Raw genomic sequence first — 26,152 nt, 5'->3', positions numbered from 1 at the left:
CTGCATCCTTAGGCTCTTAGGCACCACTAAAATATGAACTCCACAGGAGGCACCCAGAGCCATTAAGGTATAATAATAGCACTACAACAGTGTGATATTGAGATAAATGCATCAGGGGAAGTAGGCTCAAGTCTTCGAAAGCTCATGTTACCAACTTCTATCCTTTAGTTAGTCCTGGGGTTCCCAACCTGTGAAGCCTGCATCCCCTGAAAGGGTGGTGGATGGAATTTCAGGGGGTGCTACAAAGATACTTGTGTGGACCTAGATCAGTGGTTCTCAACCTTTCTAACGTCGCGACCCTTTAATTCAGTTCCTCATGTGTTTTCCGATGGTGGTAGGGGACCTCTGTGAAAGGGCCGTTCGACCCACAGGTTGAGAGCCGCTGATCCAGATCCAGTTCTCCTTTGTCAGAAGAATTGCTTGAATCCACAGGCACAGAGCAAGAAAGTCCCACAGTTTGACAAAATTGTGGATGATGATCAGGAGGAGGAGGAACAAATAATTAATTGCATTTTATGTTCACATTTGGGGTTGATTTCACCGTTTACAATTGCTCTGAATAAATCAGATCGCTCGGTTTAGATGTCAGTTTTACGCACTGAGTTAAAAGCCGATTTCAGTTTGTTCACCGGCGGTTGTGGAGAACAGGCAGAATTAGGCCACATTTTCCATATATATATATATATATATATATATATATATATATTCTTACATTCTAATACATTATATCTAAATATATTTTATACACCACCTCAGTGCTCCCCTTCACTGAAGCCATTACCATCCAAAATTTCATTTCATCTCCTTTTCTTAATGCTTTTTCAATGCATTTTCTCCACATTTTCTCGTCGAAATCATTTCTTTTCCACAGTCCTTTCCTTACTTTCAATTTGCATGTTAATTTGTCATTGTGCGTTTTGGTTGGCCAATAAAGGTATCGCTGATGGGATTTTTTTCATTTGTTTGTCTAATTACCAGTTTGTGAGCCTGAACTGAGAGCGTTTCTGAAGAGCAGGGCATAAATATAATAATAATAATAATAATAATAATAATAATAATAATATAATTTATGTATATTTCGCTTTTTCCTGAGGGAATCAAGGCGGATTACAGAATATAACAATAAAATTTAGGGAATAATAATAATAATGATGATGAAAACCATGACACAAAAGGGCGGGAAAACTAAAGAATGGCAGTGAGGAAGGAGGAAAGGTTGGGGATTACAGAGTTTAGTGTCAAAAGTGTTGCATCAACAAAACATTGAACGCAGCCATGGCTCATACACAGCTAACAGCCGTCCAGAGCTTGCGCTCACGCCCCCTAGCGGTAAAGGCAAGCAGGTGCGCTCTCTTTGTCTGGAACGCTCGCGGCTTAGCCAATCAGAATCCTAGCAGAGCTCGAGAGCCCGCCCCCTTCACTTGCTGGACCTATCACCTTCCACTCCTCCTCCTCACCTCCGCGCTCGCCTTCAGAGTGGCTTAAACAAGGCTCGCGGCTCAGCCAATCAGGATCCTGGTCAGTTGCTGGACCTATCCCCTTCCACTCCTCCTCGCCTCCGGATTCGTTGATCCCCGGCCTCTCCTCCATGCGCGTTGGCTGTTGCCTAGGCAACGAGTCGCCCGCGCAGCCGCTGTTGCAGCCGCCTCCGCCGGAGCGAGGCCAGTGTGGGCCGAGTCGCCGGAGGCGGAGGTTGGGATGAGGCGGCCGGAGGGCAGAGCGGCGGAAGGAGCCGGAGGGGGAGGCCCCGGACCCTCCAGAGGCGGCCGGGAGGAGCGAGGCAGTGAGTGCTGACAGGCCTGGAGGGAATGCGGGGGGTTTGCCATTGCTTTCCTTTGAGGCTGAGAGAGTGTGACCTGCCCCCCAGAGTTAGGATTCGAACCCAAGCCTCCAGGGTTTACTCTAGACCAGGGGCTGCCATGCTTTTGGGCCAGGTGGGGTTTCTGGGAGTGTGTGACTTCAGTCTACTCTCTCAGATGCATATTATTACTACTATTATTATGGTTCAAAGGTCTATATAGCCCTGTTAGTCTGTAGAACCAGTCTGCAGAGAGATATTGTAGCCCTTGGAGACTGACTGGAAGAAAGAAGTCTGCAGCCTGAGCTTTCCTAGATTTCAGTCTCCTTCCTTGTTAATAAAAAGCATCTGAGGAAGTAGATCAAGTGATCCAAACGCTCATGCTGCCAGTTTCCTTCTTTCAGTTTGTCTCAAAGGGGATGCAAGATCCCTTTCCATACTGATTTTCCAGACTAGTTCAGTTTGTGGCTCAAAAATTATAGATTCCTTCATCTTCAGGTGTGATCTTGTTTTTGTAGGGGATGCAATCCAGCATGGAGTGGCGGTTTCATTCTGGAGACCAGAGTTCGGATCCAGGCTCAGCCATGTAAACCCTTTGGGTGACTTTGGGCAGGGCACATCCTCTCAGCCTCAGAGGATGGCAATGGTAACCTCAAGATAGGCTCATCCTTAGGGTCACCATTAAGTCAGAAATGACCTGAAGGCACACAACAACAAGGGGGTGAAAACACTAATGGGACATTTCCTTGTGGGGTGTGGGGCATAAAAACCCCACTGCTCAATAGTAAAGCCTTACGTCTGCCCCTTTACAGATTTATTCCTGGTGTTTTGCCTGCATCTATGGCTGGCATTTTCATTTATTCTGCCTATGTCCTTTTCCCCCAAAGAGCTCAAGGCGGCATAAAAGGTTCTCTGCTCATCTTTTTCCTCCTCTGGACTTTCTTGTAAGGCTGTGAAACTGACTGGGCTCTGAGATTCCTTCATCTTCCTTGGTCTTTCTAACCAGTACAATGCCATCTTAAAGGGATTCTGCTAAGATGTGCATTGTATTTTATTCTACAAAGTTAGTCTGTATGGTCCTTTGAAACACTTCCATTCACTTTATAGGCTTCTTTTTTAAAAACCTACCTACAATGGGTGGGTGGGTTTTTGAGGTAGCCTACAATCTTTCCTCTCCCTCCTCAAGCTCTTCATTTTTGAAAAGTGGTGTTTTAATTCATCACTTCATCCCATCTGTTTATTTTGTCATTCAAATTAGATATTTTCTGTCACAATTGACCAGGGCTTGTTTCTCAGCTGAGCCATGAAACCCACTGAGGGACCATGGGCAAGTCGCATGCTCTCAGCCTCAAGGGGAAGCAATGGCAAACCTCCTTCGAAGAAAACTTTCCAAGAAAACAATATCGTTTCTTTTTTTATTGAAGATATAAAAACACACATATATATTTACATTCTCACATTATAATATAACACATTTCTTCTCTTCCAACCCCCCCCCCCCTTTTCCCTCACATATCATTCTTTACCATCCTAGATCTCTCTTACACATATCTTCTCATATCACTCATTCACCTCTCTTCTTTGTTCCTCCTTCATTATCTATTCCTTAGAACCATCTCAGTCTTTTCTTTATCTTATATAGGGCTCGTACAGACAGGCCAAAATAAACCTGCTTCGGGTCACTTTGGAGATATGCTGTTTAAATGATGCATGCGTCCTAAGAGTCCAGAAGCCCTACCAAAGCCAAGCTCTAGTCCTTAGGACTGGAGCATGGCTTTTGCATGGCTTCCGGACTCTTAAGACGTATGCATCATCTAAACAGCATACCTCCAAAGTGACCCGAAGCAGCTTTATTTTGGCCTGTCTGTATGGGGCCATACTAAAAATATCTCATCTGAATTTTTTCCCTCCTAAACATTTCTTTCCATTCTACATTTTTAAACATAATAACTGTACATACGTCAACCTTATATCTATATTTTCTCTTTATACTAGTTGCCATATATCCCTTTCACCATCATATTTTAATCTGTGATTTTATTTATACTTATGCTTTCCATCTCTTTTCACAAAAATCAATAAAGGGTCTCCAACTTAAATTATCTTCCTCATATACTTCTTCTTTCAGCAATTTTGACAGGTTGTCCATATCTATAACCTCTGTTGATAGTTTCACCTTAGGGTCACCATAAATCAGAATGAACTTGAAGGCACACAAAACACACAAGATTGTTAGATCCTGGCATTGGTGTTTGTAGTTAATGTGGCACATCAATTCAGTGGATTCAAACTACAGGAAAAGAGATTTCACTTAAACAATAGAAAGAACCTCCTGACAGTAAGAGGACACTCCAACTCTGCTATTCTATTATTTTAAAGTAAATATTGTCAAGAGCTGATGATAAGAAAATTGATAGAAGAAGCTTGGATGCCTCTTATTCTAGATAGACTGGACACAAATATTGCAAGGAAAGGAGTTTCTTTCCTAACCATATGAATGATGGCAGATGTACAAATGCCAAGGACAGGAAAAATTAACTGTGCTCTTTAGTTGTAAAATGAAAGCTGCAGTTTTCATATGAATGGAAGGATGTAAAAGGCCTGTTTTACTACCTTGGGAACCACTTGTGACTGTAGCAACCGCAACAGTTTGTCCTGCTGGAGTAAACAAGGAAATAAAACTGATGCAAGATGAACTCTTTCAAAATGCTAACAGTAGTACATTCCATGCAAACATCCAGCTCCAATTGAAACACTTCCATTTGCGATTGTTAACAGGAGCAAGTAGTTCTTCTGTCAAGCACCCGCCTCTAAAGTTTCTGAGAGTGAACATTAGTTATAACTTTCTGTTCTTAAGCATACTAATTAGAAAGAGGTACATTCCAGGGTTTCCTCAGTTATTCTTTAAAACAAATATGGTTATTGTGACTTTACTGTACTGTAGTATACATGAGAAACAAATTGTAAGTTTTGTCTGCACTGCAGAAACAATGCATTTTGACCTTGCTTTAGTTCATGGCTCCATCCTATTGAATCCTGGGATCTGTTATGGCACCAGAATTCCCTGACAGAGAAGGCTAAATACCTCACAAAATGACACATCACAGTATTCCATAGCACTGAGTCATGACAGTTAAAGTGGTGTCAAACTGGATTATTTCTGCAGTGCAGATGCAGCTTCATACGGGTTATATTCCGCTTAGGTTTCTGAAAACCTTCACATTTTATCCAGAATGGGGTTGATGATGATAATAAATTGTGCAAGTATTATTAATTCTAGTAAAGTCAAATTTTTCTTTGAAAAAAAACTGCTTGCAAGATCAGCATCATCAGGCTTTCATTTCTTTAGTATTCATGATGTCTTTTTTTTTTATCTATGAGAATGAAGGTGAAACTAATAAGAAAGGCCTATGCTTTCTGGAAATGATCAGTGTGGCCTTTTTCCAGTAAGAAATAGATAAGTTGAAAGGTTTTTAAAAGTTTCACTGACATCCACAAGATGTAACTTGATTGTATCCACATGTCTCCTTATTGATATCCATGGTATATAAACCCTAGAATAACTACGTTGCAGTCCAGTCCTGTGAGGTGATGTTGGACTAAACGTTGTCATTTTAGCCCTGACAGTAGCTGTATGGGAAGCATTCTGCATATGTGAAAACCTTTTAGACCTAGCCATTATTATCCCTTTGCTCCAAGTGCAAACGTAGGCCTGATTTTGGTGCAATTGTAATGGTCAGTACACCTGTGCTACTACTGCTTCTAACTTTTCTTTGACACTACTGTACAATACTACAGTTTGCTGTGCTGTGCTGATGTGGCGTTGCACTGTAGTTTTAATTACTGCAATATAAATGGCATATATGGGTTTTTCCCAGTAAGTGGGATAGAGCTGGATAACTCTGATCCCAAAAGACACTGCAGAAATAATCCAGTTTGAGAGCACTTTAACTGCCTTGGATCAATGCTAGGAAATCCTGGGAATTGTAAGTTATTGTGGCACCAGAGCTCTGGTAGAGAAGGCTAAATGTGTCACAAAACTACAGTTCCCAGAATTCCCTAGTATTGAGCCAGAGCAGTTAAAGCGGCCTCAAACTGGATTATTTCTGCAGTGTGTTTTGGACCTTTGTTACATTTTGTTGCTCTTTTTGTTGAATGGCATATCAGACTTTGATCAGGTTCATGGACAGTTGCCTACACCAGTGCTTCTCAAACTTTTTAACATGGGAGACTGACAAATTTCTTTCCCTGTAGTGCCACAGAATAGTACAGTATTTATACCCATTGACTATATTTGATTCTTTTTTTCCTGGAAACTCACCAGGGACCAGCAACAGATGGCTTCCAGACTGGCACCTGTTCACAGACCACCACTTTGAGCATCATTGGCTTACACAATAAAGAACAAAATACATCTTTAAGATATCATATGTTACCATTTAGTCCACTAGACTTCAAAAAGCCCACAAGACCCACCATTTCTCATTGTCTTACAGAATACATTCTTTAGGGAAAAATCTGTAATGCCGCATTTATGAAGCTGTGTTTACATTATTTCTTGTTTTGAATACAGTATTTAAAGCCTAGCCTCTCACTTTTAAGATAGTGGGTAACAGCATAATGCCTAGTAAGTATCCTAAATAATGCCACTTTATTTGATTAGCCAAATGTCTAAAGGGCATGGAATCGTAAACATTTTGGAAGAGACTCCCTATTTGTTATTATTTGTCCCATTTCTCTAACACTCCTATTACCATTTCCTAACCTGGCTTTTAATAATGTTACTTCTGATGTTTCACATATCATTACATTAAATTAGTTTTTTAGGATTATTACTTTCTAATTTTAAATTTGTATTTAACAATAATTTTTATAAAAGGGACTGGTATGGCTCTCTGCTTGGTGATGGGAAACGTACTGGGTGACCTTCAACAAGTCACACTCTCTTAGCTTCAGAAGAGCAAAGGCAAACCCACTCTGAACAAGTCTTGCCAAGAAAACTCTGTGATAGCCTCACCTTAGGGTTGCCATAAGTTGGAAATAACTCAAAGGCACAGGGCAAGTGTTTTTAGATGACAAACAGAAAAATTATTTTATTTTGACTGTAATTTTAGACTGACAGTGGTCTTGGACATTTAGCGAGCATTGACAACTTAGAATGTCTGCTAGCCTTACTAATGGGGAGGTTACTCTTCTGACAATCTCAGCATTTCTGAAGGTTTTTATTCTGAAGAGTGAAAGGTTCTGGGGAAATTATGTACATTAGGCCCTCCTTATCCACGGATTTTTTTTTATCCATGGATTCAAGTATCCACAACTTGAAAATATTTTTTAAAAAGTATAAATTCCAAATAGCAAACCTTGATTTTGCCATTTTATTATAAGGGACACTATTTTGCTATGCCATGCCATTATATTTAATGGGACTTGAGCAGCCACGGGTTTTGTTATCCATGGGGGGACCTGGAACCAAACCCCCAGCAGAAAACAAGGGCCCACTGTATACAGACTGAGTTTTAGCTGTGTTAATGATGCCATTACTAGAATTTATCTTTTGTTTGAAATTTAATTTAAAAGGATAACATCACAATATATCAATATATCAGTTAAATGGGTGTTATTTTGATCCATAGCTATTTTTTCCTGCAACTTTTCCAATATGGTTAAGATCAATCAAGTAATGCCAACTTGTCCTCTATCTGTCCTCTCCTTTAATCTTTCCTTAATCCTGCTTGAGGAGATTACTGGTTGCATGTCCTCAACAGTAAAGCACAATCTGTTGTTTACAATAGGATTTTTCCTCCTCCTCCTAGCAGGTTACTCCCAGAGGAATTTAATGTTGTATATTTGTATCTTTGTTCTACGTATGACTCAGGAGATGAAGCTGTACAGAATACTCTCTGGACCAGATAGAATACTTTGTGGGCTGATACTAGTTGTCTTGATATTGTTTTACTGAAATGAAGCTGAGAGTCTACCTCTGAAAGCTCTGATTGGCCATTAAACAATAACAGCAGCAGCAGCAAAACATTGTGCTTTACCCCACTTCTGCTGACAGTTACATGTGTGTCACTCACATGTTTGTCTTTGGTCTTTTGATTTCTCCTTTGAATACCCTGCTCCATTTCATTCTTCATACTTGTTTCCTTTGTGGCCTTCAATTTTAGCTAGGTTGGGCTTCTTTGTTTGCAGTTTGTAACTGTAAAATACAAGAGAAGAAATATCTTGGAGGAAATGCCTTAGTCAAGGCCCACTTATGTTACCTATGTATCAGCAGTACCAGAATATCACTTTTCATGTATACAGCAGTTTGGATGGTGAACTGCTTTTGTTACTTAGGGCCCGAACAGACAGGCCAAAATAAAGCTGCTTCGGGTCACTTTGTAGGTATGCTGTTTAAATGACATGTGCATCTTAAGAGTCCAGAAGCTGCACCAAAGCAACACTTCATTCCTTAGGACTGGAGCGTTGCTTTGGCGCGGCTTCCGGCCTCTTAAGATGCATGTTTCATTTAAACAGTATACCTCCAAAGTGAACTGAAGCAGCTTTATTTTGGCCTGTCTGTTTGGATCCTTAGGCATTTTATATTTACTACATTATGTGGTTTGGAACATTCCATGCAGAAGGTATGCTACTATTATCAGTTTGGAAACTGGCATCATAAACCCAATAAAACCCATAAAAGATAGAAACCTATAATTTAAAATAGAAGGACACAATGTTTAGCTAGTCTTTAAATAAAAGTTGGTCATCCTATACAGGTTTACCTAGAGGTAAGTCTTGTCATTTTCAGTGGAACGTATATCCTATTAAGTGGGTTTATAATAGCTGCCTAAAGTTGAAATTCAATTGCCCATTCAAACTACAGTGGAACCACTGAATACTACATCAAGATTTGTTAACAAACTGATTTAGCCTAACAGAACAATCTTGGGCAAATTTACTTCGAAGTATAAGAACTAAGTGTGATCAATAGCTCATAAATGTACACAGAAGTTACAAATAAATTATTTTGTAACGGTCTGTGTACAATTATGAGCTATTGATCTCACCTAGGTTTTGATCTAAGATATTACACTAACTGTAGTAGCAGTTATCATAGTCCATAATATTTAGAATCTGTAGTGTGATTACACTGGTCTCTCCTTTCTTATTAGCCGTTTATAGTTTGCTTTTACCTCTACGATGAAGAATGTTTGGCCATCCAGATATTTTGCTGTATGAGAATCCCTGGGCAGAGTGAGCAATTACAAAAAGTTATGGGAGTTGCAGTTATAGTATTGTTCTGTGTCAATAATGTACTTTTTAATAAAATATTTAAATAAAAATATTTTTATTGTTTTAAGGATGCTTGTAAGAATGGCAGCATTATTCCCTTCACTGCTACGTTATTTTCGGATATAGTGGTTATAATACTGGGAAAGAAGACTGATGACTTAAGCAACTACTATGACAGATTACTCACTCATGTAACAACACTGTTCTGGAAAGTTATAATTTCAACATTGTTTAGAATTTGGCTAACCCGCCATTACAAAATGAATCGCTACACCACCATGAAGCAACTTGGGGATGGAACTTATGGCAGTGTGCTGATGGGGAAGAGCAATGAATCAGGGGAGCTTGTGGCCATCAAAAGGTAGGTATCATTAAATCGCCATCCTTTTTAATGCTTGACAGTGCAATCCTGTAGGTGTCTATTCAAAGGTAAACCCCACTAAGATCAGTGGAACTTGATTCTAAAAGTTCTAGATAGATACATGTCTATATACATGGGAGCCTGCGAGTGCTTTTGGATCCATCACTTCAAATGACAGCTCAGATAGATGCAACAACCAGGAGTGCTTACTGTCAGCTTCACCTGTTATTCCAACTGCACCTCTTACTAGAGTTGAATGACATAAAGATAGTAGTGCTGATAACCTCATGGCTGGACTTCTGCAATGTGCTGTATGTCCTCTGTAACAAATTTGGAAACTTCAATTAATTCAAAACATGACAGCTAGATGGTAATTCTAGAAGTGATCACATTACATCAGATATTAAAATCACTTCCCTGGTTGCCAGTTAGTTTCCAGGCAAGGTACAAAATTTTGGTTATTACCTTTAAAGCCATACATAGTTTGGGTCCATGTTAACGATAGGATTGCCTCCTGTACAGTTTACCCTGTGCATTCGGGTCCTCTGGGGGATATTTACTCCAAATGACCAGGACTAGGTTGGCAACTGCCAGCCTGAGGACTTTTTCTTCAGCTGCCCCAAGATTGTGGAATGACCTGCCAGAAGAGATTCAACATCTGAATACATTGTCCAAATTTAAAACAGCATTAAAGATCAGTATCCTCTAGCAGGCATATCCAGATGATTTTTAAATTATGAATTTTAAACTGTGGACTGTTTTAATATGTCTTGGTCTTATGTATTCTTTTAAACTGATGCTATGTATTTAAACTGAATTAACTGTTTTTGATGTTATGTGTTGTATTTTAATCTGTTACTGTTCTCCATCTCATAATAATAATAATAATAATAACAACAGCAACAACAATATACAGTGCGCTTGATGTTTGAGAAACTTTAATACATGCTTTAAGCCATGTAGGAATCTTGTGTGATTAAATTCCTGATGGCTTGTGCTGCATAATTCAGGTGTATTCTTCCTCGTATGGCTGCCTCAATGAAATATATATGTTGAGATGATCAATCACTTTAATATGGGCCCGGCACAGATGAGAAGAAAGGGATGGCCAGAGGCCAACCCTTTCTTCTCTGGATCATTGCCGTGGCAACCGCAGGACCCCAGCAATGATCCGCAGTAGAAAGGAGATCTGAAATGGAGTTCCTTGCTGTGACGCCGCCAAGGTGTCACTTCCGCCTTGAGGCATCGTGGTTACGTCATGCACATGCTGCGCTGTTTGGATGTGGCGCACGTGTGGCGTAATCTATACACGCTCTGTGTGGACGGCACCACGTAACGATGGTGCCATCCACACAAACTCGGGCTTGGGAGTGTGTGGTTGCTGCGCACTCCTGACCCCTAGTACTGCTGCCGCCACATCACTTCCCACCGGTATGTACCGGCCCTTAGTTAGGATGCTGCCTCTGACTGCATGAACTGCAGCCTTAGGATTCCATATGGTAGTTGTGGGCTAGGTCCTGACTTCTAGAAGTTGTTGAATTTTAGTTCCCATTATGCCTGTACGTGGGCAGTACTGGCTAGGGTTGATGGCAGTTGCAGTCTGTCACTGTTTGGAGGGCCACACTTTCCCCGTCCCAGTTGTGTGGGCTGGGTTATGTTAAATGAGCTGCCATTCTGCCAGAGAGAGGTTCTTATACATTGCTGTATAGCACACATTAGTTGTCAGCTCCTTGAAATTCTTTGTAGTGACTTTTGTTTAGTTTTATTATTGTCATTTTTACAATTCAGACTTGTTAATTTGTCTTGATATTAATTAAATCTGATTCACACTCTAATTAAGTAATGGTTTTGTGATACTGGGCCTCTTTTGCTCACCTTTTTGTTTTCTGATTGTGTTTTCCCTCTTTTATGAAGCATGGATTTCTTGTGTTATTTATTTCAGAATGAAAAGAAAGTTCTACTCTTGGGATGAATGTATGAATCTGAGAGAAGTCAAGGTAATGCTAATGGAATGCTAATTTTAAGAGAAGTGTTAGAACTGCTATCCTATTTTCTAGCATCTTGTGTTCTTTGTTTTATGTTCCCCCAAGGTGAACCTCCTGATGCTGGTACTGAAATAAAAGTAGACTTTTGAGGAAGTGATGTCTGGGGCAGCAGAAATTGCTAGTAGACCATTTTTAGGTTAGAGACTTGGACCTTTGTGCAGCAATGCTGTTATATTAGTTGAGGCCCATTGTGCTATCAGTTGTGCATTTTCAGAGTTAGTGCATGGATGGTATCCAGCACTGTTTTTGTTGCATAGCGGTTTGCATACAGCACTAGAAGGATTTCATCCTGCTGCCATCGTGCTTAAATTAGGCCTCGATACTCTCATACTTACTGTACTGTCAAAGAGGCCTTTGAAGACAACTAGGTGCTGACAAAGGATTTATGCTATATTTAACATAAGTTAGCTAATATCTAGCCACCCATCCCTTGCCTTATAAGTGCAAACTTTTTCTTAAAATTAAGCTTGCCTGCCACCCCTGTTGATTGACTGCCATGTATGATGTGTTCATTTAAAAAGAGATCAGGGGGGATTTGTGTAAGTTTGCAGAATGAGTGAAGAAATTGCAGAGAAATATTTGGCAGATCATAAATAAATACAGTTACAGAAAATGTTCTTGCCTGGAATCTGATTACCTTAATGTATGATTGTGTAGGCAGGGCAAACAGGCTTATTTAAAAAATTCATGACTGACTAACGGGTTGTTCTCACTAGGTGAAACCCCGCGTTCTGAATCGAATCCAAGGAGTGGCGTTCCTATTAGGATCTGATTTAAACCTAGAACGGTTCTAGAGCAACCCGCAATCGTCTCCACTACAAATCGAATTGTAGAGCGGAATAAAATTTTGATTCGAGCTTTCCTCATTTAACACGTGTTAAAAAAACACTAGGGTCTGACCTACATTTTTCCATTGATTCGATTTAGGAACCGGAGCATTTAAATAGGAACGACAGCCTTTGAAAGCGTTAGATGGATGGGAGGAGCGGAGTGCGATGGGGCTGTCCTTGGGGGAGTTGCCCTTTCTGTCCCCATCCGTCATGGCTGTCGCCATTTTTGCTTCCCTCACCCCTTTGTCCGCTGCGGTCTTTCAATAAGAGATAAGGATTATTTTTATTTTTTATTTTAATGGTTTACAGGCGCTTAATCTCTTCAGCTCTTTAAACACCTGAAGTCCCGGCTGCTCAAGGCTTCCCCCGGTGGATTGCAACCTCCCCTCTGTGTGGGGAGAGCCCATTTCTAACGGAGGAGAGGCAGGGAAGGGATGGCTCCTCGCAAGGAGACATTCCCTGCCCGCTTGGGCACTGATCTCGCCAAGACAGGGAAGGGAAGGCTCCTCGCGAGGAGGCATCTGATCTCACCCAGGCAAGGAAGGGCTCTGATCAATTGGGGGGGTGGGGATAGAGCCTTTCTCCCTCCATTTCTCAAATGGAATCTGCCTTCTCCTCCAACCCTGGAAAGAGAATCTTTGGGAAGAGTGCTCCCTCCCTGCTTTTCCAGCAGCCTCCTTCATTGATCTCTGGGCTCTCTGAAGGGATTCTCCCATAGTTCCCCTGGAAAGAGCTTCGCTTTTTGCCAGCAGCCTCCTTCATTATCTCTGTGCTCTCTGAAGGGATTTTCCCTGGCTGTCTTGGGAGAAAGGATGCTGCCCTCCAAATCCTATCCCATAGTTCCTCTGGAAAGAGCTTCGCTTTTTGCCAGCAGCCTCCTTCATTATCTCTGTGCTCTCTGAAGGGATTTTCCCTGGCTGTCTTGGGAGAAAGGATGCTGCCCTCCAAATCCTATCCCATAGTTCCTCTGGAAAGAGCTTCGCTTTTTGCCAGCAGCCTCCTTCATTATCTCTGTGCTCTCTGAAGGGATTTTCCCTGGCTTTCTTGGGAGAAAGGATGCTGCCCTCCAAATCCTATCCCATAGTTCCTCTGGAAAGAGCTTCGCTTTGCCAGAAGCCTCTCCCATTGATCTCTGTGCTCTCTGAAGGGATTCTCCCTGGCTGTCAATGAAATGGAAACGATGCCAAAAGGTAAATCGCTTCCAAATATTCCGGATTAACGTTACGTCATTCTGACGTACTATTGATTGACAGCTCCAAATAAGGTATGGAGGAGAAGAATCGCTTTATTTAAACACCGATTTCATGCCAAGTAGGAACGCTTGCAGGTAAAAACTTCGATTTAAATAACCAGATGGGAACGATGAACAAAGCGATTCGGAACGCTGGATAAGACCAGGGTTATTTTGAATCAATTTTATTAAAAACGTTGTATTTTAAATCGTTTCAAATCTTAAGTGGGAACAACCCGTGAGTTAGTTTATAGTTTTAGGAAGGCCAAAGAAGAAGACCCCTCCCTCCAGTCCATCTGCCTTGGTCCAGGCCTCAGAGGGAGAGATGAATGCTGGACCTGATCCCCTTCACCATTCCCTTCTCCTTTTGTGTCGTGTTTTTTTAGATTGTAAGCCTGAGGGCAGGGAACTGTCTATTATCCCCTCTGTTGTAAGCCGCCCGGAATCCCAGTGATTGGGCAGCATATAAATAAATCCTATGATGATGATGTTGATGATGATGTGTGGAGCTGAGTGGATCTATTCATTTCTTTCAGTAGCATGTCAGCTTTTGTTTGTGTTTTAAATTGTAAAGGTAAAGAGATCTATGTTCATTTAAGAGAAGATACTGATCCATACATAGGTTGATATAAAACAGGAAATTGTGAAAATAAAATATTAATACTTAGTATGTTTTCCCATGTGCAGTGAGAAAAGGATGCAGGTAGCCTCATGTCTGGCTTTCCTAATATACAGTACAACCCCTCTATCCGTGAAACCGGTACCTGTGGTTTCATTTAATCTGCCTTGAAAAAAATATGATCCTCCAGTGCGACTCTATGGTCAACTTCTGCCGGAAATATAGGATGTGCTCTTATCATCAATTTTCAGTATCAGCGATAAGTCTGGGAACACATTCCCTGCAGATATGGGGGTTGTACTGTATTTGCTCTGAAGACTGTTTTCCATGTGCTAAAACTGGGTATTGGTTTATTCCCAGGCCGCTGACTTCTATACAGACTTATGTTAGAATCAAAGACAACATCAAAATAATTCATTTTGATGTATTGCAGTCTCTGAAAAAACTTAATCATGCCAATGTGATAAAGCTGAAAGAAGTTATTCGAGAAAATGACCACCTTTATTTTGTCTTTGAATATATGAAAGAAAATCTCTATCAGCTAATGAAAGACAGGTATGTCTGCTTTTAATGCTCAGTACTAACTCATTTTATGTGACTTTTCTTTTTGTTATTCTTAATTTTCTTTATTATTCTTTAGAAAGGTAACTGATATTTGAATAATGTCAAAATGTCAACATTTGATTGAGCCTAGCAAAGAACCTGATGCAGTTGGCTCATTTGTAATAATTCTAACTATTGGGTTACTCTTATTATGAGCTGAAACTTTTTAAAACAATTTACTTATGAGTGAACTTAAAACAGTTCACATTTTCTTCTGAGAAAGGCAATTGCATTACTCAAGTTTCACTTGATTTTCCTTTTGTAGTTTTAGGAGAGAGTTAAATTGGAGATACCTTGTGATTCCTGTGTGTCACAAGAGAAACTGAAGACTTTGAACATATAGCCTCAAACAGACTGGCCAAAAGAAGTGGTTTCAGGCCGTTTTGAAGGCATGGCATTTAGATGACACATGCCCTGGAAGTGGTTGGAAACCGCGCCACAGCTGCTCTAAAGGAGGGAAAACCAGACTAAAAAGAACGAAAAATAAAGTGTATACCTTCTACTGAGCATATACGAGACCGACATGAGAGCGGCCCCAAAGGAGCACTCCATCCTAACCCTAACACTAAACCAGTGTATAAATGCACTGGTGCAGGTACACATTTAAAAAGGATGGAGTTGGTGGTTGGTGTAGCAATGCAAAAAAGGGAAAGTATGACACCTCCAATGGCTGTAAGTATAACATATGCAAACCACACAGTCCAAGAGGGATCATGGGGTGAAGTGGGCATGATTGTGCATTGCCAGTGTTTTACTGGACACACATCTGCACCAGCGCCCTGTAATGGTGGAAGATCGCAGGCACAGTCATTTAGGCACCAGGTTGACACTGGCGGTGCACAGGGATGGTAGAGGGAAAATATTTTTTAAAAATACTCAGCAGCACAGTTTAATGCTATGCCTTGCAGTTGTGGTATGTGGATGCGGGCCGCCATGGGAGTGGGCAGTGCAGTCAGTGGGGCTCAGCCCCCTCTCAGAAAAAGCAGTTTTAGGCCACTCTTTTCTGCCTGTCTGCTTGAGGCCTATGTCAGTCAGTGAAATTTTGTCATAGTTTTGAACATCATAAATAAATTTAATTAAAAATAGTTTTGAACATCAAAACACTTTGGGCACCCTTAGGTTGAGAAATGGGGTATAAATTCATGGGAACAAATAAAATTAACATTCAGTGTCTTCCGTTTTGGTATATATTAAGCTGTTAAGGCCAAAAGCCCTGCTTTCTCAGTAACAAAATTTTTTAATGTTATCAATAATGTTGATTTAATTTATTTATTTCCTCATAGAAACAAGTTGTTCCCTGAGTCTGTCATCAGGAATATTATGTATCAGATACTGCAAGGGTTAGCATTCATACACAAACATGGTAAGTGTCTTGCTATTCTAATTTTCTCTACAAAGAGAAGCAAATGCTGGTGATGAGACAGATGTATTTGTAACTGGAAAAGTATGACGGATATGTTTTAAATTGTAATTGGCATGTTAATTTTATTACTTACTGCTAAAGCACTAGGTGAAGCTTCTCACTGAAAGGTTCATCGGTCATCCTGCTTTTCTCTGAATGAACAGTATCATGTATTGGTAATTAAATTATAGCAGCTTTTAACTTGGCAGCTTTTTTCTACTTTATTGTTGTTGTTTTTCCTGAGAGAGTGTTTATTTTCATTTCTCACATCTAGATCAAACTGATTATTTCAGCTTTTCTCCTGACAATGATTTGTTGGCTTTGGCTCATTAATTTGATCTGCAATTGTCTCACTATTCATTATTTGGAGAAGTTCCCCTTATGTTACCAGTTTAAAAGCAGACCAGCAGAAAAGTTACTCTTATGTTACCAGTTTAAGAGCAGTTAATCAAATTAAAATCCTTCTATCAATTGACAGGCCTAGATTTTAGATATCTAATAATGCAGTATTTAAAATCTCTTCAGTGTGTCAGCTTCCAGAAATAGATCAATTAATATGAATCAAGATATTTTACAATCTGATTTTAAAACAGATTTCCATATATACTTGACTATAAGTCGAGCTCATGTATAAATCGAGGACAGATTTTGGGGCCAAAATTATGGCTTTTGATATGACCCATTGATAGGTCGAGGGTAAAATTTAGGGGTGTGTAAAAAAGGATATAGAGAATGAAAAAAATTCAAGCAGACATCACTGTTTGTGCTCACACTAAAGTCCGGATAGATGAGAGAATAGAAGAGAATCAGTACTTCCGAGGCAGATTAAGCTCTTGCCTTTCATCAGAGGCTGGCTCCTCTTTTGGTAAGAGTTAAGAGTATGATACTTACATTGACCCTTGGATAAACTGACACAGATTTTTGGGGTCAATTTTTTGACTAAAATTTCTAGACATAGTAAAACATGTATTAAAGATAAAAACTCTGTATTTTTCAATAGAATTTCAAATTTGTTTCCTATTTCAGGTAGCAATTTATATAATAATCATTTTGTTTAATTATTTCGTGGTCTGTTTTTACAGGATTTTTTCACAGAGATATGAAACCGGAAAACCTTCTCTGCATGGGCCCAGAACTTGTTAAAATAGCTGATTTTGGACTGGCTAGAGAACTGAGATCTCAGCCTCCATATACTGATTATGTTTCCACTAGATGGTAAGTATATTATTCAATAGGGTCATAACTTGTCTCTTATCTGCACAAATGTATTTAGCTGTTTCTCTTCACAAACACAGGTATCGTGCACCTGAGGTTTTACTGAGATCTTCAATTTATAGTTCTCCTATTGATGTATGGGCAGTCGGCAGTATCATGGCTGAACTGTACACACTAAGACCACTTTTTCCAGGGACAAGTGAAGTTGATGAAATCTTCAAGATCTGTCAAGTGTTAGGAACACCAAAAAAGGTAAGCTGTTTTGAAAACACACTGTTCCAGTTGTTGGAAATAAAATGAGTGGGTATTTCTTTATATACTCATGTAAAAGTTCAGAAATTTAAGTAAAAAAATTGACCCAAAAAATCTGAGTCAGCTTATCCATGGGTCAATGTAGATACTCTACTTTAATTCTCATTTTCAAAAAAGTGAACCGTCCCCTGGTGAAAGGAAAGAGTGTAATTTGTCCTGGAAGCACTGACCTCCTTCTGTTCTTTCAGCCATCCAGCCTTTAAAGTGAGCACTGCTGGAATTTTATAAGTTCCTTGGCATTAGTTCTTTGCTTCATTATTTAGATCCTTTGTTACATGCCCCTAAATTTTACCCCAACATACACGGGTCATATAAAAATCCATCATTTTGGCCTCAAAACCTGTCCTTGACTTATATATGAGGTCTACTTACAGTCGAGTATAAACAGTACTGTGACCTTTTTGTTTTGATGCTGCTTATCAGTTTTATTTCATTTCACTTACCGCTTTGGAAACTAATTAGTGCTTTCTTGGGAGAATTCATTTATTTGAATTCATTTATATAGTAAATAGTTGGAATTACTATTTACTTTGAAGTTAATAACTATTGTATGCGGTGGCTTATGATGTGTTTATTTTCACAATTATACTAAAAGCCAGATAACTTAAGATACTGTAAAAGGGCTAATGCAAGGCTTTGTATTTAAGATGTATTGCCTCAGATTACTTCTATCACAGTTATTGTTCTTTGTCCTTTCTGAAATATAAATTATTTTAATGTTATTTTGAATAAACCTAGGGGCTCGATAGATGGCCCCTAAGGGGCTGCCGCCCCTTTCCTAGCTGGAATGGGGCCACGGCAACCTCACGCTGTGACCCCGATCTGGCCTTTCAATGACACAAAAAGGAGCCACAAACAGTGGCTCCTTTTTGTGTCCTCAAAAGGGAGCCATAGCTGCGACGGCATGACTATATGGCTATATGGCACTCCTTCAATGCTGCATCATTTGGGTGAAGCCATGATGTCATGCGCTATATGGAGTGGCGCGTGGCATCATTGCACCCTGGGGTGAAGAAATGTACTTGCTATTGCTATTGCTACTTTTGTCTAATGAAGAAGCCTTTGATGCTTCGAAATCTTGTATGATGTATTTTATGCATTTTAGTTGGCCAATAAAGGTATCACCTTTTTGTGGATTTTGGATTTTGTTGTATAATAATCTTACTTGAATCTACTTGCTTGAGAGCCTCTCTTCTCTCAGAAATCCTGATCAAGATAGTCCCCCCCCCCCCCCCCCGATACTAGAAGTGAAGAAGTGTTTCTTGCCACCTGGCTAACAGTGGAGGGAAATAGTAGACAGAGCACCACAAAGCATGCATTCTAAGTAGAAAGTTTCTAACATCCGCATGCAGTCTATGGGTTAAGCATACATGCCTCAAAATATCATTGGATTTTATTTTAAGATATAAACTGACAAAGAAAACTCTGATAAATAAGTATTTTCACAATCTTTCACAATTGTAAATGTTTAGATTTTTAAAAAATCATTTAAAAATCTGCTTCACATGTAAATCTCACAGGGTTTGAATACCACCTTTTCTCAAGATTACTCACTTGTCCTCTACAGCTCATTCTACTGCCATGGAACAAAACAAACCATTGACTATTTACATAAGAGCAGCAGAGAAGTTGCCTTTTTAACCAGGTTTTCAAAAATAGAATGAATAACTTTATATTTTTGCTTTAAGGACTACTTTTTTATATATATATGTACCTTTTTTTAAACAGAGTGATTGGCCAGAAGGATACCAACTTGCTGCTGCAATGAATTTTCGTTTCCCTCAATGTGTTCCTCTAAACCTCAAAACTCTCATTCCAAATGCCAGCAATGATGCAATACAACTTATGAGTGATATGCTGAACTGGGACCCAAAGAAGCGACCTACTGCAAGTCAGGTATATATATCGTACAGTATTAGTTTGAAGACGTCACTTTAACCACATTCATAGCAGGCCAAAGCTGTTCGGAAATTAATTATGAATCATTAGAAATTTACTGTGTGTCCTAGATTAAAGTCTGCCGAAACCCAAAAGAAGTAGTGGTCAAAGTTTTCATTGTTCATTATACATGCACAACATAGAAAACATTTTAATTCTGCAGATAACTAAATACATGGGGCAAGGGCAAGTTGTATGTAAAAGCAAATGAGAACTCTTCCTTAACCCTACAAGACTCGCCATGTGGTTTATTGTTACTAAGTGTTTGAAGCCCTAGGTAAACAAAGACATGATAGAACTATTAGTTTGTTACATAGCCATGTCATTGTGTATGTATGTGCCTTGAATTGACTTATGGCAGTCCCAATAATTTCATAAGGTTTTCTTAAGCAAGGAATCTTCAGGTGGTTTTGCCAGTTGCTTCTTTTGAAATATAGCCTACAGCACCTAGGCTTCATTGATGATCTCCCATCCAAGTACTAACCAGGGCTGACCCTGATTAGCTTCCAAGAGCAGATGGGATCTGATGCCTTTAGGGTATTTAGGCCTCTCACAAGGCCATAGGTGTTGGAGTAATATGATCTGCTTGTTGTTTATATATTGTCAGGACTTTGCAATAGTCATTGATTGAACTTTCAAAGGTTGATAATAGAGATGTTCTGTACTCAGCGGTGTCCTTGATAATAGTTGAAATGCCATAGACTGCCTCTTCATAGGTGCACACATACTGACAGTTCTTCCATAACTGCTTTAGCAGCCAGTTGGTTTTTGGGCCAAGTTTCAGGAAGTGGCTGTTACCTTTAAAGCCACTCATGGTTTGGAACAATGTAAATTAGGAAATGCTTCTCCGTGTATGAGTGCACTTAGCTTCCATGGTAATCTTAGAAGGACATGCTCCAAATTCTTGGTACCCTCCAGATATTTGGTACAATAGTAGCCCCACATATAGTTGGATATGCTGATTGAGGTTGATGGGAGTTGTAGTCCAAAATATGAATGGCTTGTCTCTACTTTAGGAAAATCAGATGGGTATCAAAAAGTGGTTAGTCCTCTAACCCTTGATTGCTATTAAATAAGAGGCATGGGTATGTTTCTGCTTGCTAGCTTTCAGGTACCTATTTGGAGATTAAATGTTTATCAAAGTTTTGAATAAATTTTGGGAGTTTCCTTTTTGTTTCTAGCCATGCTAGTCTGTTTATTATAAAAATGTTATTACCAGTGGTACAAAATTTACTTTTTCTTACACACTCTTAAGATTGTGCTTGGTGCATTTCTGTGCAGAGATTATTTGAATTGTTGCACTAGAAACAGAGTAGATTGTATGACAGCTAATAGTGTTGCCTTTTACTTTAGGCACTGAAGTATTCTTACTTCCAAGTGGGCCAGGTTTTAGGACCACCTCCTCAACATCTGGATCAGAGGCAGTCTCATTCCAAATCATCTCAAACAGCAGAGCCAAAGCCATGTCTACCCAAAATTGACCCTGTATCGAAACTAGAATCTGTATCTAAACCAGAATCTCAGTCTTCACCAGATGCACATGACATGTTTCAGCTGCAGTATCTGTCAAAGAATAATCAACATCCCCTCCAGCCAATTCAGCTGCCACAGAATGCAAGCAACCAGCAGCCATCAAAACAGCAGCAGCCACAGCCATTCCTTCCTGCCATTAGTAAAAATTCACCACCAGTAAGTTATTATAAAGAAGCAAATAAATCAAAATTCAGCTATATCAGGAATGCTCAATTCATGCTATTTTGAGGCCATTTTTTTTTCATTTGTATTATTTCAATCTGGCTACATTACTTAATGACAGAAAGGCATTTCAGCTGAATCGGGGCCGTGGCAACTGCATGCTGTGGCCCTGATCCGGCCTTTCTAGGGCACGAAAAGGAGCCACAAACAGCGGCTCCTTTTTGCACCCTGGAAACGGTGCCATAGCAACATTACTGTGGCTTGGCGGCACTCCTTTAGTATTGCGTCATATGGACACACTGCTAGAGGAGTTCCATGACGTCATGCGCTGTGTGGAGCAGCACGTGGCATGATGGCACTCTGAGGGGCAGAGTCAGACATGCGTCATGTGGATGCGAGGCCCCGACTCCGCCCCCAAACAAGCTCAATTTGCCGGACTGTAGAGGGCCTTAGTTAAAATTTCAAGCTGTTATTTTCTTTTTAAACCTTTTCTTTATGTCCTTTAACAATCACTATCCTTACTCTCAACCACACTTCTTTGATATGCCATTTTTATTTTTATTTATTCGCTCTCTTCTCTCTCTACAGTCTGTAGCATACATTCACTGTACACAACTGAGGTTTCCTCCTCCTTTGTGAGAGGTCTTATTTACAGATATTTTTGGGGCCCCATCTTTCAGTTTCCTCCCTTTCCTTTTTTTCTCCTGTAGTGTTTCCTCACTATCCTTGCCATTCTCTAGTCTTTGTTCTGCGTAGGCTGGTAATGTGCAGTTATGAAATGTCAGATATAATGTAGCTTATTTATGTAATAAAACAGAAGCCAGTGGTCACAGGACCTTCAACTGGTGCAGTGGGCCTGAAAAACTGTCGACGTCGATGGGGTCAGACTGTGTTAAAGACCATGGATAGCTGGGATGATTTTGATGATGCAGAATTTGGAATTTCATATTCTAAGAAACCCAGCATTGCTATGTCAAAGGAAAGGAAAACAAAAGAATCTCTTTTTAGGTAAGACACTATATAACCTATTGCTTTGTAATTTGTTTATGACACCTACATTTGACATGAATAATTTATAATCTCTGCTCCTTATATGTGTTGTTAGGGTCACCTTGATTTGTCAGACTGGTTCCTTTCTGCTAAATCAAGAAAATGTGTATACTAAATACTTTAATATATCTTTTAATTTGAAAATATATTTAATGAGTTATTGTGAATAATATGTTTTCCTCTCTATGCGTTCTTACTGCACTGGAATGTCCTGTTTAATGCAGGGAAAACAAATAAGCAAAGAGTACTTTTTTCTTCCAGTTTTGGGATCAACAGATATCTGCAGTGGGTAACTTACACCTCAGATACATAACAAAACAAATGGGCATATGGATAATGTGTGTCTCTTCCTTTCCTACATCCTTTTCCAAAACAAATCTTTTGATTAAAGTGCAATTGCCTATTCATATGAACTGGGAGCAACCTCTTTTTATTGTCTGGCATTGCAAATGTAGGCATTTGCACGTTAACAAGAGTCAGCAAAAGAGTTGTGTGTGTATAAATGCCACATTTTATACTAGGAAACTAAGGCCCAGTACATACCTGTCTCAAAGTCCAGGCTGGAAGCACCCAGTTTCCCTCCGGAGGGACACCGCAGCAGCCAAACTGCACGGCTTCTCTTTCTGGGTTCTTTTTGGCGTGCGGGGACAATGTCATTAGTGTGCCATTGGCGCACTGAGATGGATCCACGATGCAAGCGTGGCACCTGGCAGTGTGGATGTGGCGCCGCGCTTGCATCATGCACACACACCACGTATGGACGGCGTCACGTAAAGATGGTGCCGTCCATACGTGTTAGGGTTCCGAAGCGTGCAAATGCTGTACGCTCCGGAACCCTATATCAGTGGCAACACGACACTTTTGGCCCATCTGATTCGAGTCTAAGAAACCTTTGAGACAAAGAGCTAATTACAAAATAAAACTATTACTAGGTTCTGTCACTGCAAGCTGGGGATCTTGTAAGTCAGTGGTTCCCAACCTGTGGGTCGGGACCCCTTTGGGGGTCGAATGACCCTTTCACAGGGGTCACCTAAGACCATCGGAAAACACATACTTGCATGTAGCAATGAAAATAATTGTATGGTTGGGGGTCACTACAACATGAGGAACTGTAATAAAGGGTCCTGGCATTAGGAAGGTTGAGAACCACTGTTGTAAGTGAATGTATTTAAATGACACATTATTGTTTCCACAGATCAGCCTTACATTTTTGCCTGTGCATTTTTCTCCATTGTAGATGCTATCTGTCATCTGCATACTGTGTCTGTTTCACTTCTTCATTCAATGATAATCAGACTAGTAGAATACCCAGTTGTTCTAGTTCAACGGTTAATTTATGTTGTTATGGATTATCTCCAATTCAGTGCTTCTGAATCCAAATCACCCAGCTCTGGCCAGATAGGAGGGGAAAACAAGGTTCTGAAGCGAAATGATTCTGGAATATCAACTACATCAGCAAAACAGTACTACTTAAAACAATCAAGATACCTCCCTGGTAAGTGACCAGTTTTTAATGCTTTTAATTACTTAATGTATATTTATGTAGCTAATTTGACAAAATATTTGCACATAGAGGACATTTGCACCTGTTTCTATGTATGTACATAGGCCAGAAGAATATATAAGTAAATATTATACAATTGTTTCTTCATATGATTAATCACGGATATTTACTTATTAAATGGAGGTTGTGAAACTCAAGGACAGATCTCACACAGCCTGAGTGTTGACACTGGCATTCAGGAGTTGTGTGGCCAGTTACTTATGTGTTATGTATCTATGGAGCTAATTGTGTATTTCATCCAGCAGACCCACTCTGCATATCTTATTGATTTTGATGCTGAGAACTATCAACAAGAGTTGTTATAGGACACTAGGGCCTGCTAAGCAAAGAATGAGAACTAACATTCCTGTTGAGCAGACTAATATAGCTCTAAAGACTAAAGATAATTCAGTAGGAAAACACATGGCTTTCATGCAAAAGGTCCACATTTCAGACCTTGGAATCTCCAGGGTTTTATATTTTAAAAAAGAAAAATAACCTAAATGGTAGGATGAGGAAAACCTTAGAGAGTTGTTACCTGTTGGGCTAGATAATATGTCAGCTTCATAGATAAAATGATTGTCTTTAGTCTCAAGATATATACTTCAAATGATAATGTTGTGTACCCTGTTGATTAATTCAAAACACTAGAATAGTTACACCCATAACTTGCTTGATGAGTGTGAGAAAACAAAATGTTATCCTTAAGAGCTGGAACCTGGAATGCAGTCAAGTGAAGAGGTCTGTGTGTATTTTTAAACAACTCCAAAAATTGCTTTACAAAGTGGAATCTTTAGGAGCCACTGTGAAATAGTACAGAGAACAGAGTCAGATACATGTGGCTTCTGCGTTATCTGCCATATATTTCTCAGACATTAAATTGCTTATATTGATTGTTTTGAGTAGCAGGAGACAGGGATCTGAAATTTGCTATTAAAGAGGAGCAATGGGGTGGATTTTTTAAGTAGTAGTACTACATATGCTGTGGAGCCACCATGGGATAATGGTTTGATTGTTGGACTATATGTCTGGAGATCAGGGTTTGATTCCCAGATTGGGCATGAAACCCACTGGGTAACCTTGGGCAAGTCACATGCTCTCTGCCTTGGGAGAAGGCAATGGCAATCCCCTGACCAAATCTTGCCAAGAAAACCCCACAATAGGGGCCTTAGAGTCACCATAAATCAGAAATGACTTGAAGGCACATAACAACAAATTACATATACTAGATGGCCCCTGTAAAATATTGAACAGTACGTAGTGACACTAGGGGTTTTGATACATTATGCTCCAAATTAAAAGTTATGCATTAACTTTTAAATGATCATTTTTCCAAGGTGTAAATCCTAAGAATGTTTCCTCAGGAGCAGCTAATAAAGAAGGTTCCCATGGTAGCTGGAGCAATCCCTTGTTTTCAAAACCAGTTGGAGGCCTGTCTTTCAGTCGAATCAATGCAGGTAATCAATATAACATCCTATTGTCCATGCTCCCCAAATTAAGGGGTCCTTGGAGACACAGTTTATAGAAATAGTTCACAATTTTGCTTTGTATGGTTGTTTTGAGTCACATTGGGTTGTATTCAGTGCTGAACATCCACATGCTCATGGGTGGAATCCATTGTAAAGAGACCATTACAGTCTGTAAACCTCCAAAAGCTGCTATACAAGGCTAGGAATACATCTGGATCTGGTTTTTGATTTGTAGGTGTGAACAGACTGAAAATCCTACTACAAGCATCAATTTGGATTTAGGCATCCCCCCTCCCCCCATTGTTTAACATGTATCATTTTGAATTGTGGTCTTGATTCAAACATAGATGTGCACAGCAAAAAAAGAAGAAGAAGCTTGAAACAGTGGCCAAGGATATGCATTTATAGCAACATAAACAGACCATATTCATTTCAGTGCATATCAGCAATAGGAAGAAGAGGCTGGGTAGATGCCTTTCATCTGAACATGCACTGTAGTACATATACATACACAGCCAGATGTGTGTCTGCAATGTATAGGCATGGAAGGGGTGTTCTAAATCAATGACAGTCTAGGACAAGTGGATTCCTTAAGATATTTTATTGTGTTTAAATGTTAAAACCATTTTTATCCAACTTGATTTATCAAAAAAATCCATTTTGTGGTGAAGAAGAGGTTTGTATTAAATATAACATTGCTAGAAACATGACCCAGAAGTGTTTTTGTTTTTATCCCAGGTAAATTATAGTCTTAATGTATTAA

General features: G+C 39.7%; 1 protein-coding gene across 11 annotated transcripts in view; it reads left to right on the top strand.

Moving 5' to 3' along the window:
* Positions 1-1,641: 1,641 nt before the first annotated feature.
* LOC149317042 (serine/threonine-protein kinase MAK-like) overlaps positions 1,642-26,152 on the top strand; it is a 44,102-nt gene continuing 19,591 nt past the window's right edge. For 6 of the 11 annotated variants that reach the window (XR_016280561.1, XR_016280562.1, XM_089516714.1 and 3 more), the window contains exons 1-12: positions 1,644-1,783; positions 9,145-9,437; positions 11,380-11,434; positions 14,596-14,717; positions 16,049-16,128; positions 17,250-17,382; positions 17,463-17,634; positions 19,423-19,590; positions 20,986-21,321; positions 22,145-22,335; positions 23,742-23,872; positions 25,258-25,377. Coding sequence is in view for 9 of the 11 variants with exons in the window: in XM_089516714.1 (XP_089372840.1) it covers positions 9,337-9,437; positions 11,380-11,434; positions 14,596-14,717; positions 16,049-16,128; positions 17,250-17,382; positions 17,463-17,634; positions 19,423-19,590; positions 20,986-21,321; positions 22,145-22,335; positions 23,742-23,872; positions 25,258-25,377 (1,609 nt within the window). In the remaining 2 variants the exon portion in view is untranslated. Of the gene's footprint in view, positions 1,784-9,144; positions 9,438-11,379; positions 11,435-14,595; positions 14,718-15,053; positions 15,438-16,048; positions 16,129-17,249; positions 17,383-17,462; positions 17,635-19,422; positions 19,591-20,985; positions 21,322-22,144; positions 22,336-23,741; positions 23,873-25,257; positions 25,378-26,152 lie in introns of those variants that run through there. The other 5 variants (XM_089516715.1, XM_089516713.1, XM_089516712.1 and 2 more) reach the window with 4 other exon arrangements.

Source organism: Sceloporus occidentalis, unplaced genomic scaffold (assembly GCF_023333645.1).
Source record: "Sceloporus occidentalis isolate IW3139 unplaced genomic scaffold, rSceOcc1.0.p SCAF_3, whole genome shotgun sequence".
NCBI lineage: Eukaryota > Metazoa > Chordata > Lepidosauria > Squamata > Phrynosomatidae > Sceloporus > Sceloporus occidentalis.
This window is presented reverse-complemented; position numbering and strand designations above follow the sequence as displayed.